The 14528-nt window shown below is 37.2% G+C and overlaps 1 protein-coding gene across 1 annotated transcript in view; it reads left to right on the forward strand.

Moving 5' to 3' along the window:
* The window catches only part of LOC310640779 (VPS10 domain-containing receptor SorCS3-like), a gene marked incomplete at its 3' end in the record, with an annotated part of 510250 nt that overhangs the window by 365639 nt on the left and 130083 nt on the right, over window positions 1-14528 (forward strand). The window contains exon 7 of the mRNA XM_083363297.1: window positions 2804-2922. Within this exon, the coding sequence (XP_083219423.1) occupies window positions 2804-2922 (119 nt within the window). The remainder of the gene's footprint in view (window positions 1-2803; window positions 2923-14528) is intronic.

Consider the following 14528-nt stretch of genomic DNA (forward strand, 5'->3'; position numbering starts at 1 on the left):
TTGTCCCATGTCTGGGACTAAGCAAGTGTATTCTGAATGCTTAACAATGCTTAACAAACATTTCACACACACACACACACACACACACACACACACACACACACACATATATATATATATATATATATATATATATATATATATGTAGATCTAGAGTCTCGGGTTTCTTCCCGCGTTCCTTTCATCTTCAGAAAGTTGTGGCGACGTTTCGACGAAATCCCATCCGTCATCATCAGGCCGGAGTGTTCCTCCTGCTGCTTTCAGGAGGAACACTCCGGCCTGATGATGACGGATGGGATTTCGTCGAAACGTCGCCACAACTTTCTGAAGATGAAAGGAACGCGGGAAGAAACCTGAGACTCTAGATCTACACATACAGACACCCGCGAGAATCTACGAAAACATATATATATATATATATATATATATATATATATATATATATATATATATATATATATATATATATATATATATATATATATATATATATATAAATAATATAAAATATAAAGCTTGAAATCCTGCTTACTTAATGGAACCTGATTTTCTTTTAATCTTTATGTAGTATTTAACTTTGCTTTCCTAAATAACACTTATATTTCTCTCTTATAAAACAGCTTAATCCTTTATTTCAATAATTATTTAATATATCAGCTGCCTTCAACATATGCCTCTTTGCAAGATTTTCTTTTTAACCATAGAGATCAAAACACCATTCCCACTGCTGTAATGGTCTTTTTATGTTGGGAGAGAAAAATGTGGCTCGTTGCTGGTTAAGAGCTGATTTCTTTTCTGCTTCTTTGTTTGGCAAAATGGTTCTTAGCTGCTTCATGGATTCTGAGCTCCAGGAAGTGCCTCCTTTCATTTCCTTATTGAATTTGATTATTTATTACACATGTCCACTTTTATTCTTTCATTTGTTATTTCTTGCAGACCCACATGTTGCATTTGCACTAGGAAGTAGATGCTAAATTGCTTTTATGACTATAGCTAGATGCATGCATGTTGGAAGGATGTTTTCATGTCTTTTCATTATGCTATATTTATAAAGTAAATGTAGGTATGTATTCCTGAATGAATAGATGAGATAAGGAGGTAAGCTTAAAAGAGGGGGTAAAATGGAAGAGGAAATAGAACTTTTCCTGTGTTCCTGTGAAACATAAGGAGGTGTCCTTTTGGAATATATTGGTTTATTAGTGAAAATATGTCACAATGATACATTTCCTGTGCAATGTGATTATTTCCATATATTATTGATAACAAATCCAAATTCAATCCAATCTCTCAGTTCAGTTCTTAAATCTTTGAGTCACAGTTTTCATAAACTGTGCTAAGCAAATTTTTATATCGTAACTGATAGATTATGAATAACATATGGTGGATATTTCCATAAACTCTAGATACAAGAAATTACTTATTAGGCATTAAATAGGTAATTTCTTGTATGTAGAATTTATGGAAATGTCCATATGTTATTCATAATCTATCAGTTATATTGGTTTATAAATTAGTACGTACATACATACACACACATCACTCCAGCAAATAAATAGGTATTACATTACTGGAGTGATTACCGTATGTATATATGTATATACTGATATATAAATCAGTAAATTTATCTCAGGCTCTATTACATTGATTGAACATTTAGTCATTAGTTATTCTAATAGGATCTAGGTCTGGGTCAATCTGGTTACTGTAATGCCTAATTCTTATAAGATAAGAAAAAAAAACCATTTTAATTGCTATGTATTTGTAATGACACTTTGCTTTATAGTCTGACCATCAAAATATAAAAAAAAGATTTTTAAATGTATTTGTTTTTAATCCAATAATTGAATTATGTATGTTTGCTACTCAATCTTTTATGACTATGTAGCTAGATTGCTCAGGAAAATAATAATCTGCATAGTTGAGCTCAACAAACTAATGCAATTTAAAATCTTGCTATAGTATCTTGTGATCAGCACTACAATGTATAGGTTAGAATTATTTGTTTACTAGAAGATGAAAAGTTTCTGTACTTAAAGAATGAATAGTGAAAGACTGTAGATAATTTTTTTGCTTTTGTGGATAAGAAGCTTGGATATTCAGCATGAATGAAATGCATGCAAAAACATGAGTTGCATTGAACCATTGCACTGTATTTTAACTCAGGACAAAACAAAATCCTGAATGATTAGGAATAGGAATTGATATGAAATACACCCAAATGGTTGATGTGAATAAATTGGGTACTTTGGTCCCATTGGATTTTGGGGAAGATCAGACAGAATTAAATCCTGTTAACCTATCATAAATAACAGGTTTTAGCAGATGAATACAGTGGACGTAGTATAAAGTATTCAAATGGGTAAAAATATTTAAATAAGATGCTTATGCTTAAGTGTGCCAAAATCTCTCACTGTTCAGTGAAGAGGAAAAAAGAATCTCTCTCCAACTCATTTACCTGTTAAAGCAAATTAATCCTACTTCTATTCCCAGGCCTTATCCAACAAAATTTCAGTAAGACTTTTTAATTAAAAAAAGAGCTGGGAATTTACTTTTCACCTTCACCTAAAGGTGATTTTTTAAAAAAAAAATGTTATGGATGTATTGCTCAGCTAATACCTAATTGGGAGCTTAAAAGTAGAAGAAAGAAAACAGTGATTTCAAAAATAGGCAATAGGATGGCATAGCTAACCTGACAATACATAGAAAACAAAGTTGGCCATGGCAAAAGATGATTATTTGCTTTTCTTAATGCATAACAAACTGTTGATCAACATTTTTTTCATATGTTATTTTTCCCATACAGATGCCCATTATATAACTTGTAGAATTCAAGAATGTTCAGAGACCACCAGGAATGGACCTTTTTTGCATTCCATTGATACAAGTTCACTTGTTGTCCAGGATGAATATATTTTTATTCAGGTATGTCTACACATCTTGGCATATTTTTTATGAAAGAATTGCCTCCCAGTTATCAAAATGGTACCTAACTGGGAAATAATTTATTACTATGGGAAAATCCTCTTTATTAAAGAATCAAGAATATTGGCTATATTTTCAAAACAGAATAAACCTTCATTGACAAATAGTGATAAGGGCACAGTTGTTTTTCCTGTTTCTAATAAAGAAACATCAATTATATTCTCAAAATGCTTATCTTAATATCGAGAATGAAGTTATCTATCTCAATATATGTAATATTTTTATTTCTCTGTTTTATTTGTATTGATAATTTATGGCAAAATGAATGTACTACACTACTGTTATTGGTTTTCCCTTTTCCCATGTTTAAAAAATATTTCCTGTTACATCCATGTTTTCTTTAGTTGTGGGTAATGTAATGATCAGTCTCTTAAGTTATGCCAGGTTAGAAAACACACACTGCAAAGACTAATAGAATGGTGTTTTATTGTTATAGGATATATTAGCATAATTTTAAAAGCCTGCCAGCATTTCCATCTGCTTCTCCTTAGACTAAAAAAAATTCAGGGAAGATACCTTGAGCATCTTTCTGACCCTTTTATCTTATTCAGGGCTCAGGTGATGTTTATTTAATTGCTGTTTCATTTCTTTTTCAAGGTTATGACAATAAACTTCTGATAACTTTCCAAACCATATAAATATAAATTTATGGTAATCTTATTGTTCATGCATTATTAAATATAAAATATCAAGCTAATAGAATGTTAAATATAAAGGGCATCCATCTTTACATTTAGAAAAACAGACATTTGGTGACTATTCAACTGACAGGCTGTCTTTAGATATGGAGAGCAGGTGCATACTTGTTACATGTTCCCTAATTCTAGATGATATAAAATATATGTGATGAAAAGGTAAAATTCAGGAAATGAAATGAAATATATCCAGTTTTTTAAAGTGATACGATAAGTAGGGATATTCAAAATATTTTTTTCTCAATTATGCATTAATCTAGCAATAGCAGTAGCAAGAGCACTTAGGCGTATATACTACTTTACGGTGCTTTACAGCCCTCTCTAAAGAGTTTACAGAGTCAGCATATAGTCCCAAACAATCTGGGTCCTCATTTTATCAACCTTGGAAGAATGGAAGGCTGAGTCAACCTTGAACCAATCAGGATAAAACTACTGTGGACAGAGTTAGTCTGCAATACTGCACTCTAAACACTGTGTCACCGCAGTTCCTAATCTACTGATGCCAGGGATGTTCTAAAACTGTAGGTTTTTTTTTAATAGAAAGCAGTTTTTAGTGTTTTAATTGTAGTTTTGCTCCAGAACACTTTGAATTGATTCCTGCTCTAGAAGATTTATTTTCAGGAAGAAATTGGACCATCTTTGAAATGGCTCTTTTACAGAAGAAAGTGAACATTATTTCATGGGCAGATTGGAATTCAGTTGATGATCCATCCTCACTTATGGAAACTCACTGACTGATATTAGCTTTTTTCCTGAATACATTCAACTTCACAGCTTTCTAATGGTATGAAACATGAACTGAAACTCCCTGTCAAGTTTCTGACGTATGGGCTTTTCAAGTGACTCTGAGGCATTGTTTACCTCAAAAGTCCTTTATTAGCCTAATACACTGGCAAATGCTTGCTCAAAGGAAGCTGGAATCTGAAATCTCCGCCCCCTTGCACAATATATTAAAACACAATTCTCCACCTTTCTAATTTTGTCATTAATCATATTCTTCAATTAATTTAAACAATCAGTTTCCCTTCCGTTAAAAAACCCATCAAGCTCTTATCTTCTTTAATTTCAGATGGCCTTGAGGAACAATCCTCCTCTTCCTCCCTCCCAACCTTAATCCAATCTCTTAAAGCAATACACAAGTTTAACATATGAAATGGCTACTTCTTCATCTCTTGTCAAGCAATAACATTCGATGTTAGCAGCGTTGACATCTGGCCCACCTTACAAAAAGGACAGATCCTGAGCATTCAATCTCAGCTGGCCTGGCTGCTCCCCACTGGACTGGGGAATATGATGTGCAGGATTCTCTTTGTTGTCGTCCCACCTCCTCTTCCTTTGAAGCCCTTGGGGATGGCAAGGCTGCTCCAGGGCACCTGGAGTCTCCGCTGGGCTTAATCCACTCTGACGACCAGACCATTTCTCCTGGTTGTTTGGGTCTAGCTCCTAGCTGGGAGGATTGCTGAAACTTTTTCCCTGTCGGCTCCTTCGCTGGCCCTTTCCCCCCCTGGGGTGGCTGCTGGTGCCGGGGAGCTGGCTTCAGGCAATTTTTCTTTCTTCATTATGGGATCTTCCCCAACTCTTTGTCAGACTGCCTCCCAAACTTGGAGACAGAGACAGGAGGTCAGGACTCCCTAATTAGTTTAAAAAGTAGGAAGATTCCAGCTTGACAATGAGATAAGCCCAGTTATCTGCTGAAGTTTGGAGATCAGCTCAAAATCATCTTCCCACAGAAAACTATTTATTATTTCCTCTTCAGAAGTTTTGCCAGCAATCAGGCCTTCTCTTTCCATCTTGAAGATTCTTCCCTGAATCTTTGCCAGCCTGTCTCTCCTACCAGAGACAGCGGCGGGGTTCAGGACCCCCCTTTGAAAGAAAGCAGATTTTGGCATGATGTCATGGTTCAGATGAATGAGACAAATCAAACAAATTGCAGACATATTATTTATCTAAAAAGTCTTAGTAATGAAAGGAAACATCGGCACTCATGGAGGGATACCAGAATCTGAAATCTCTTCCCCCCAAACCCATTGTAACACACACACAATCCCTGCCCTTATCTACATGTCATAAATCACATTATCCAATTAGTTTCACATATGAGGTTTCTCCTCCTCCTTCTTATCTTCTCAAAATAGAAAAATGAGAAAAATTCCCTCCCTTCAAGATTCAAAGTGAAGCAGTTTAAATAAAAGGCTGTCTCTTACACATTGTCTGTGCAAAAACATGTCAATGTTTGCAGCATTGACACTCCCTATATGAGTTGCTATGAGTTTCTGAAGAAAAGGCTAACCAATGGATGTAACATAAAAGTTGTGATGTACACTGATAAGAATAAAGATTAGTTCAAAGATTGCAGCATGCATATAAAAGAGTCCCTGTGGCAAGATAAATAAATTTAATAATAAATATTTTTTTAAAAAAAAGGCAAAATACAAATATCATGTCTTTTATAAAACAGTTCTATTTAATGCACTAATGTCCTTAAATTGTAAACCCTTTGAATGCTATCAAAAACATAATCCATTATATATGCTCTCCTTCCATGTCTAACTCACTGTAAAACTTTGGTTGTCCTCCAGTTGTTCCTGAACTACAAATCTCAGAATTTTTCACTATTGGCCATGCTGGCCCTTGATCAGTTTGTTTATGGAGTGTATGGATTGTTTATTTGCAGTGATCTTATGAGTTTGCATAGTATTTCTTTCTGGAAATAGCAGACTATGAGGATATGACAGAAGCAATTCAACAAGAATTCTAGGACTTTTTCTTACACATGATTGTCTAAAGCAGCTTTCCCTATCATGTGGTTCCCCTTCATATGTTGAACTTCAACTACTGTAATCCCAGTCATCATTTCTAGAGGATAGGTGAAACCTTCTAAAGACAGGTCCTATTTTTTATTCTGAAGTTAAGCAACAAATATCAGACACTTTGCACAGAATTGACAGGGTAATCTTTCATTTGCACTGGTTGGCATTCATCAGAAACAAAATGCTTGGGGCTCAAAATCTTTGCTGCTATTTTTTTTAAAAAAAGCAACGCATCAAATTTTTGATCATTGTTTTTCAGCTAATGTTACAGAATATTTTTGTAATCTTCTGTTTTGAATATTAAAAGTTCAGATGAAGATTTTAAAACTTACAAAACTCATACAACTCATTCATCTTTCTATGCCAAGAAAGGCCTTTATGTTCTCCCCTTGCTTGTATGATTCACGAGAAAACTATAGAAGGTTATACTCAAACAGAACTTCAGTTTTATTTAAATCCAAGAAAAAATTGAGGATAATCTTGGAATGTCAGTGTATGTTCGATAGAAAAGTCCACAGACCTGCAAGAAACTAGTTTCCTTGGTGATTACAGGCAAGAGATCAAGAGCCTTGGTGGAGCAGTGGGCTAATGCCTCCTTAAGTAACACCAGCTGCCTGCAATTAGTGCAGGTTCGCATCCCACCAGGCTCAAGGTTGACTCAGCCTTCCATCCTTCCGAGGTAGGTAAAATGATGACCCAGATTGTTGGGGGCAATAAGATGACTTTGTAATAATGCCGCTGGGGGGGGGGCGAAAGCCCTAATAAGCAGGTATATACATAGAATGAAGGCTATTGCTAAGCACATTGATTTGTGCTTTAAATTGTAAGCCGTCCTGAGTCTTCGGAGAAGGGCGGGATATAAATGGGATTAAAAAAAAATCTACAAGAACAGAGGAAGATAATCCACACCCCTGCAGATATTGTTGAACTTAATTCCTATCAAATCTAGCCAGCATGACTAAAAGTCAGAGTTTATGGGATGTGTCATCCAAAAATATGGGGAGGGCCATAGACTTCCCCTCTCTATTAGGCTATAAGAATCCAAGTAGCACATGATGAGAACAGATTACTTTAAAGCATCGATATTTCTAATATACAAATTGCCAACCCACAGTTTTATATAGATATACTGCCTGCAATTACTATGCAGTTTTCAAGAAATATTCATGTCTTGATGCAGTCTTTGGAAGCCTGTAAAAATTTATCTAATGTTTTCATTGGCCACTTGATCCTCCTTTTTTCCAGTAATATTATTCAGGATTTCTTTACATCTCCCAGCAATCTTCTTCAAAAGGAATAGTATGCATATGATATATGTGCGTGTCCTTTCTTGAATCCAGGCACATAACTGGTGCACATCTTAGAATAAGCAATGTTGCCTCGCATGATATAGACTATAATATTTTTAAAATGTCGACTATTATAGGGAAGCTATCACTCACAGTTTTTTTTCCAATCCTGCTATAGTTTTTATTCAGAACAAAGGTATAGGAGTTGGAAACATTTCAAGAACTATTACGGAGTAATAATGTATATATTATAGTCATTAACTAGTATTTTATATATTTATAAAATTTTACACAGCTCAAATTTAGATACAGAGGTATCTAAATAAGATTTCTAAATAGAATTGTTGTTGTTGTTAGCTGCGAAGTCGTGTCCGACCCATCGCGACCCTATGGACAACATTCCTCCAGGCCTTCCTGTCCTCTACCATCTTCTGGAGTCCATTTAAGCTCACGCCTACTGCTTCAGTGATTCCATCCAGCCACCTCATTCTCTGTCGTCCCCTTCTTCTATTGCCCTCGATCTTTCCCAGCATTAGGCTTTTCTCCAGTGAGTCCTTCCTTCTCATTATGTGGCCAAAGTATTTGAGTTTTAGCTTCAGGAACTGGCCTTCTAAAGAGCAGTCGGGATTGATTTCCTCTAGGACTGACCAGTTTGATCGCCTTGCAGTCCAAGGGACTCGCAGGAGTCTTCTCCAGCACCATAGTTCAAAGGCCTCAATTCTTTGGCGCTCAGCCTTTCTTATGGTCCAACTTTCACTGCCATACATTGCAACTGGGAAGACCATAGCCTTGACTATACGCACTTTTGTTGACAGGGTGATGTCTCTGCTTTTTAGTGTGCTGTCTAGATTTGCCATGGCTTTCCTCCCCAGGAGCAAGCGTCTTTTAATTTCTTGGCTACAGTCCCCATCTGCAGTGATCTTGGAGCCCAGGAAAATAAAATCTGTCACTACCTCCATTTCTTCCCCATTTATTTGCCAGGAATTGAGAGGGCCAGATGCCATGAACTTGGTTTTCTTAATGTTAAGTTTCAACCCAAGTTTTGCACTCTCCTTCTTCACCCGCAACAAGAGGCTCTTTAGTTCTTCTTCACTTTCTGCCATTAGAGTGGTATCATCTGCGTATCTTAGGTTGTTGATATTTCTTCCGGCAATCTTAATTCCAACTTTTGATTCATCTAGCCCTGCCTTTCTCATGATGTGCTCTGCATATAAGTTAAATAGGCAGGGCGACAGTATACAGCCTTGCCGGACTCCTTTCCCAATTTTGAACCAATCAGTGGTTCCATGTCCAGTTCTCACTGTTGCTTCTTGACCCACATATAGGTTTCTCAAGAGACAAATAAGATGGTCTGGTACTCCCATCTCTTTAAGAACTTGCCACAGTTTGTTATGATCCACACAATCAAAGGCTTTAGCATAGTCAATGAAGCAGAAGTAGATGTTTTTCTGGAATTCCCTAGCTTTCTCCATGATCCAGCGTATGTTGGCAATTTGATCTCTAGTTCCTCTGCCTCTTCGAAATCCTGCCTGTACTTCTGGTAGTTCTCGATCCACATACTGCTGAAGTCTAGCTTGTAGGATTTTAAGCATGACTTTACTAGCATGAGAAATGAGTGCAATGGTGCGATAGTTTGAACATTCTTTGGCACTGCCTTTCTTTGGAATTGGAATGTAAACTGTTCTTTTCCAATCCTGTGGCCACTGTTGAGTTTTCCAAATTTGCTGGCAAATTGAGTGTAGCACTTTTACTGCATTGTCTTTTAAGATTTTGAATAGCTCAGCTGGAATACTGTCACCTCCACTAGCTTTGTTGTTGCTCAGCTTTCCTAAGGCCCACTTCACTTCACATTCTAGGATGTCTGGCTCGAGGTCAGTGACCACCTCATTGTGATTATCTGGGACGTTAAGCTCATTCTTGTATAGTTCTTCTGTGTAATTTTGCCACCTCTTCTTAATCTCTTCTGCCTCTGTTAGGTCCCTGCCATTTTGGTCCTTTATCATGCCCATTTTTGCATTAAACGTTTCCTTCATCTCTCCAATTTTCTTGAAAAGATCTCTGGTCCTCCCTATTCTATTGTTTTCTTCTATTTCTTTGCACTGTTCATTTAAGAAGGCATTCTTATCTCTTCTAGCTATTCTCTGGAATTCTGCATTCAATTGGGCATATCTATGTTTTTCTCCCTTGCCTTTCACTTCCCTCCTTTCCTCAGCTATTTGCAAAGCTTCCTCAGACAGCCATTTTGCTTTCTTGCATTTCTTTTTCTTTGGGATGGTTTTGGTTGCTACCTGTTGTACAATGTCGCAAACCTCTGTCCATAGTTCTTCAGGCACTCTGTCTATCAGATCTAATTCCTTAAATCTATTTGTCACCTCTACTGTATATTCAACAGGGATATGATACAATTCATAAATGAGTGGCCTAGTGCTTTTCCCTACTTTCTTCAGTTTAAGCCTAAACTTTGCAAGGAGAAGCTCATGGTCTGAGCCACAGTCAGCTCCTGGTCTTGTTTTTACTGACTGTATAGAGCTTCTCCATCTTTGGCTGCAGAGCATATAGTCAATATGATTTCTGTGTTGACCGTCTGGTGATGTCCATGTGTAGAGCCGTCTCTTGGGTTGTTGGAAAAGAGTGTTTGCTATGACCATCGTATTCTCTTGACAAAATTCTATCATCCTGTGCCCTGCTTCATTTTGTACTCCAAGGCCAAACTTGCCTGTTATTCCAGTTATCTTTTGGCTTCCTACTTTAGCATTCCAATCCCCCATGATGATAAGGACATCATTTTTTGGTGTTAGTTCTATAAGGTGCTGTAGGGCTTCATAGAACCGGTCAATTTCTTCCTCTTCAGCACTGGTGGTTGGGGCATAGACTTGGACTACTGTGATATTGAATGGTTTCCCTTGGATTCGAACTGAGATCATTCTGTCATTTTGAGGATTGTATCCCAGTATTGCTTTTCCTACTCTTTTATTGACTATGAAGGCTACTCCATTTCTTCTGAGGGATTCTTACCTGCAGTAGTATACCTGATGGTCATCTGAATTAAATTCACCCATTCCTGTCCATTTTAGTTCGCTGATACCTAAGATGTCGATGTTCAGTCTTGTCATCTCTTGTTTGACCACGTCCAACTTTCCTTGATTCATGGATCTTACATTCCAGGTTCCTATGGAGAAAAAATCTTTACAGCATCGGACTTTCCTTTCACCACCAGACACATCCACAGCTGTGCGTCCTTTCGGCTTTGGCCCAGTCGCTTCATTCTTTCTGGCGCTACTAGTACTAGCCCTCTGCTCTTCCCCAGTAGCATATTGGACGCCTTCCGACCTGAGGGGCTCATCTTCCAGCGTCATATCGTTTTGCCTTTTGGTACTGTCCATAGGGTTTTCATGGCAAAGATACTGGAGTGGTTTGCCATTTCCTTCTCCAGTGGATCACGTTTTGTCAGAACTCTCTGCTATGACCTGTCCGTCTTGGGTGGCCCTGCATGGCATAGCTCATAGCTTCATTGAATTATGCAAGCCCCTTCGCCACGACAAGGCAGTAATCCATGAAGGGGGTAAATAGAATATTTCATATTAAATAGAATATTGAATAATATTAATAGAAATAAAATGCTCCAAATTGCAAGACGCTATAAGTACAAGTAGTAGAATATTAAAAGTAAATTATAAAACTACTTTGTGAATAAAATATTTAATATAAAATATTAAATTGTGAATAAAATATTAAATTGTTAAACTACTAGGTGGATAGATATGTGTATATGTGTGTGTATTTACTTTGTTATGGTTCTGACCAGTGAGATGTAACAGAAAGATATAGCATAGAATTCATAAAAATAGTTTGTATACTTATAAGATTTTAAATTCAGAAAAATGTTTCCCTTTGTAAAGCAGTGGCAGTTGAAGGAGATCATGCAATTCATCATAGAAGAGTTTAAACTCATAGCAAGCAAAGTGATGAGGGTAGGATGCAAAGGAACTTGTGGGCTAGAATTGTAGGTTCTTTCAGCTCATGGGGCAAGGTTTACTCTTCAAAAGGAGTATTGTTATAATTTCACTTCAATATTCAGAGGGTAAGACTAAAGCAAACTAAGGAAACAGTTTTTGGCAGATAATATTGAACAGTTAATTAGTTGATATAAAGGATTTCCTGTGTATATCCTGACCTACTGACATGATCCTTCTGGATGTTGGTTTTCCAGAAAGAAGTAATAATAACTAGAAGGATCATGATGGTCAATGGCTTTATCAAAGCTTGAATCAGACATAGAGTCAGCATATGCAGACTCTCCCTAGATTCCAGTGGGATCATTCCAGCTTCTAAATAAAGTGTTGTATTTCAGATATATCAAGATATTTGGAATAGCACTTTTATGAATCTGGACTGAAAAAAACAGTTATTATATGGTCTTTGAAACAGTCATTTTCCTGGCATTGAGTTGGTCTTACTCCGCCACTCTTTATGGAAGCAGTTAAAAGGACAGAATGAATAAAGTTTAATTTTGGAAACTCACAGTGTTAAAGAATTTTGTAGTACCAGGTGTATTCTTGCCTGGTTTCCTTTAGTATGAAAGAAGCTTACTATGCCCCCGGCACTCTTGCTGAGCCTGTCAAAAATAGATTTTAATTTATTCATGCCAAATTCCAGAGTTTAGCAGTGAAGGATTCTGTTTTGGCAAATATGATGCCCGTAGACTTTGGATAAATATTAAGGACAAGAAAGGACAGAATGTAGTCTTTTTCACTCCTTTCTAAATGGAAATATCAGTAGAGACGTAGCAAGTACACGGGTAACACTTTTTGCGCAACTTCCTAATTAAGCAAAGTAGCCTTTGAATGATGAATGAATGAATCAACTTTTATCAAATTTACCTTTCATTAATAGAAAGACACTGTATTTGGGGTCTAGTCATTTCCATTTGGCTTTAATTGCCATTTTCTGTTATGGGGAAGTTAATATCTTTATTTAGATGTACTAAAACACCAAGGCTTTTGTTACCTCTGGGTGTGCTCAACTCTTGATCCTGAAGATAGGTCTTAATAAGTTTCTTATACAATCCAAAGCAGCTGGTGGTCTTTTAGATACAGATTTCAGGCCTATGTAAAGATTGAGCAATGAAAAGGTAAAAAAGTTGTTAGCTATGAATACATTATGTGTATTGAGTTCGAAATCACTGCTTCACCGAGAGAGATAAAGAGGGAGGGAGGGAGGGAGAGAAGGGATAGCTTTACTTCTTTTTGTGCCCTTTCTGCTACTGATTTTCCCTTCATATTCCAGGTGCCTAAAGCATGGAAGATGATCCCAAGATATTTAAAGGTCTTGGACTATTCTATGTAATTTCCATTAATCCCGTACCTACGCCTCTTTGAAAAAGACACAATCATAATCATAATCATAATAGTAAAGTTGGAAGGACCTTGGAGGTCATCTAGTCCAACCCCCTGCTCTGGCAGGAAACCCTATATCATTTCAGACAAATGGCTGTCCAGTCTCTTCTTAAAAACTTCCAGTGTTGGAACATTCACAACTTCTGGAGGCAGGTTGTTCCACTGGTTAATTGTTCTGGCAGGAAGTTTCTCCTTAGTTCTAGGTGGCTTCTCTCCTTGATTAGTTTCCATCCGTTGCTTCTTGTCCTGCCTTCGGGCACTTTAGAGAATAGCTTGACTCCCTCTTCTTTGTGGCAGCCCCTGAGATATTGGAACACTGCTATCATGTCACCCCTAGTCCTTCTCTTCATTAAACTAGACATACCCAATTCCAGCAACCATTCCTTATATGTTTTAGCCTCCAGTCCCCTAATCATCTTTGTTGCTCTTCTCTGTATTCTTTCCAGAGTCTCAACATCTTTTTCACATTGTGGTGACCAAAATTGGATGCAATATTCCAAGTGTGGCCTTACCAAGGCATTGTAAAGTGGTATTAATACTTCACGTGATCTTGATTCTATCCCTCTGTTAATGCAGCCTAGCACTGTGTTGGCTTTTATTTAAGTGATTGTCCACTAGGACTCCGAGATCCCTCTCACAGTTACTACTATTGAGCAAGGTACCCCCTATACTATACCTGTACATTTGGTTTTTCTTGCCTAAATGTAGAACCTTACTTTTTTCACCATTGAATTTCATTTTGTTAGATAGTGCCCAGTGTTCGAGTCTGTCCAGATTCTCCTTTATCTTAAGCCTGTCTTCTGGAGTGTTGGCTATTCCTGCCAGCTTGGTGTCGTCTGCAAATTTGATGAGTTCCCCATGTATCTCTTCGTCCAAATCATTGATGAAGACGTTGAACAACACTGGGCCCAGAACAAAACCCTGGGGCACCCCACTACACACTTCCCTCCATGTAGATATGGTTCCATTGAGGACCACATGCTGAGTATGGCTGGTCAGCCAGCTGCAAATCTATCTGGTGGTGGTGCCGTCTAACCCACATTTTTCTATCTTATCAAGTAATAGTTTGTGATCTACTTTATCAAATGCCTTACTGAAGTCCAAGTAAATTATATCCACAGCATTCTTCTGGTCCACTAATTTTGTCATTTGGTCAAAGAATGCAATAAGATTTGTCTGGCATGATCTGTTTTTGACAAACCCATGTTGGCTTTTAGTAATGATTTTATTTGCCTCTAGATGCTCACTGATTCGTTGTTTGATTATCTTTTTCAGAATCTTCCCAGGTATTGAGGTCAGGCTGATAGGTCTGTAATTTCCTGGATCCATTTTCCCCCTTTTTTTGAAGATGGGAAC

The sequence above is a fragment of the Vipera ursinii genome (genome assembly GCF_947247035.1).
Source record: "Vipera ursinii genome assembly, chromosome: 5".
Lineage (NCBI taxonomy): Eukaryota > Metazoa > Chordata > Lepidosauria > Squamata > Viperidae > Vipera > Vipera ursinii.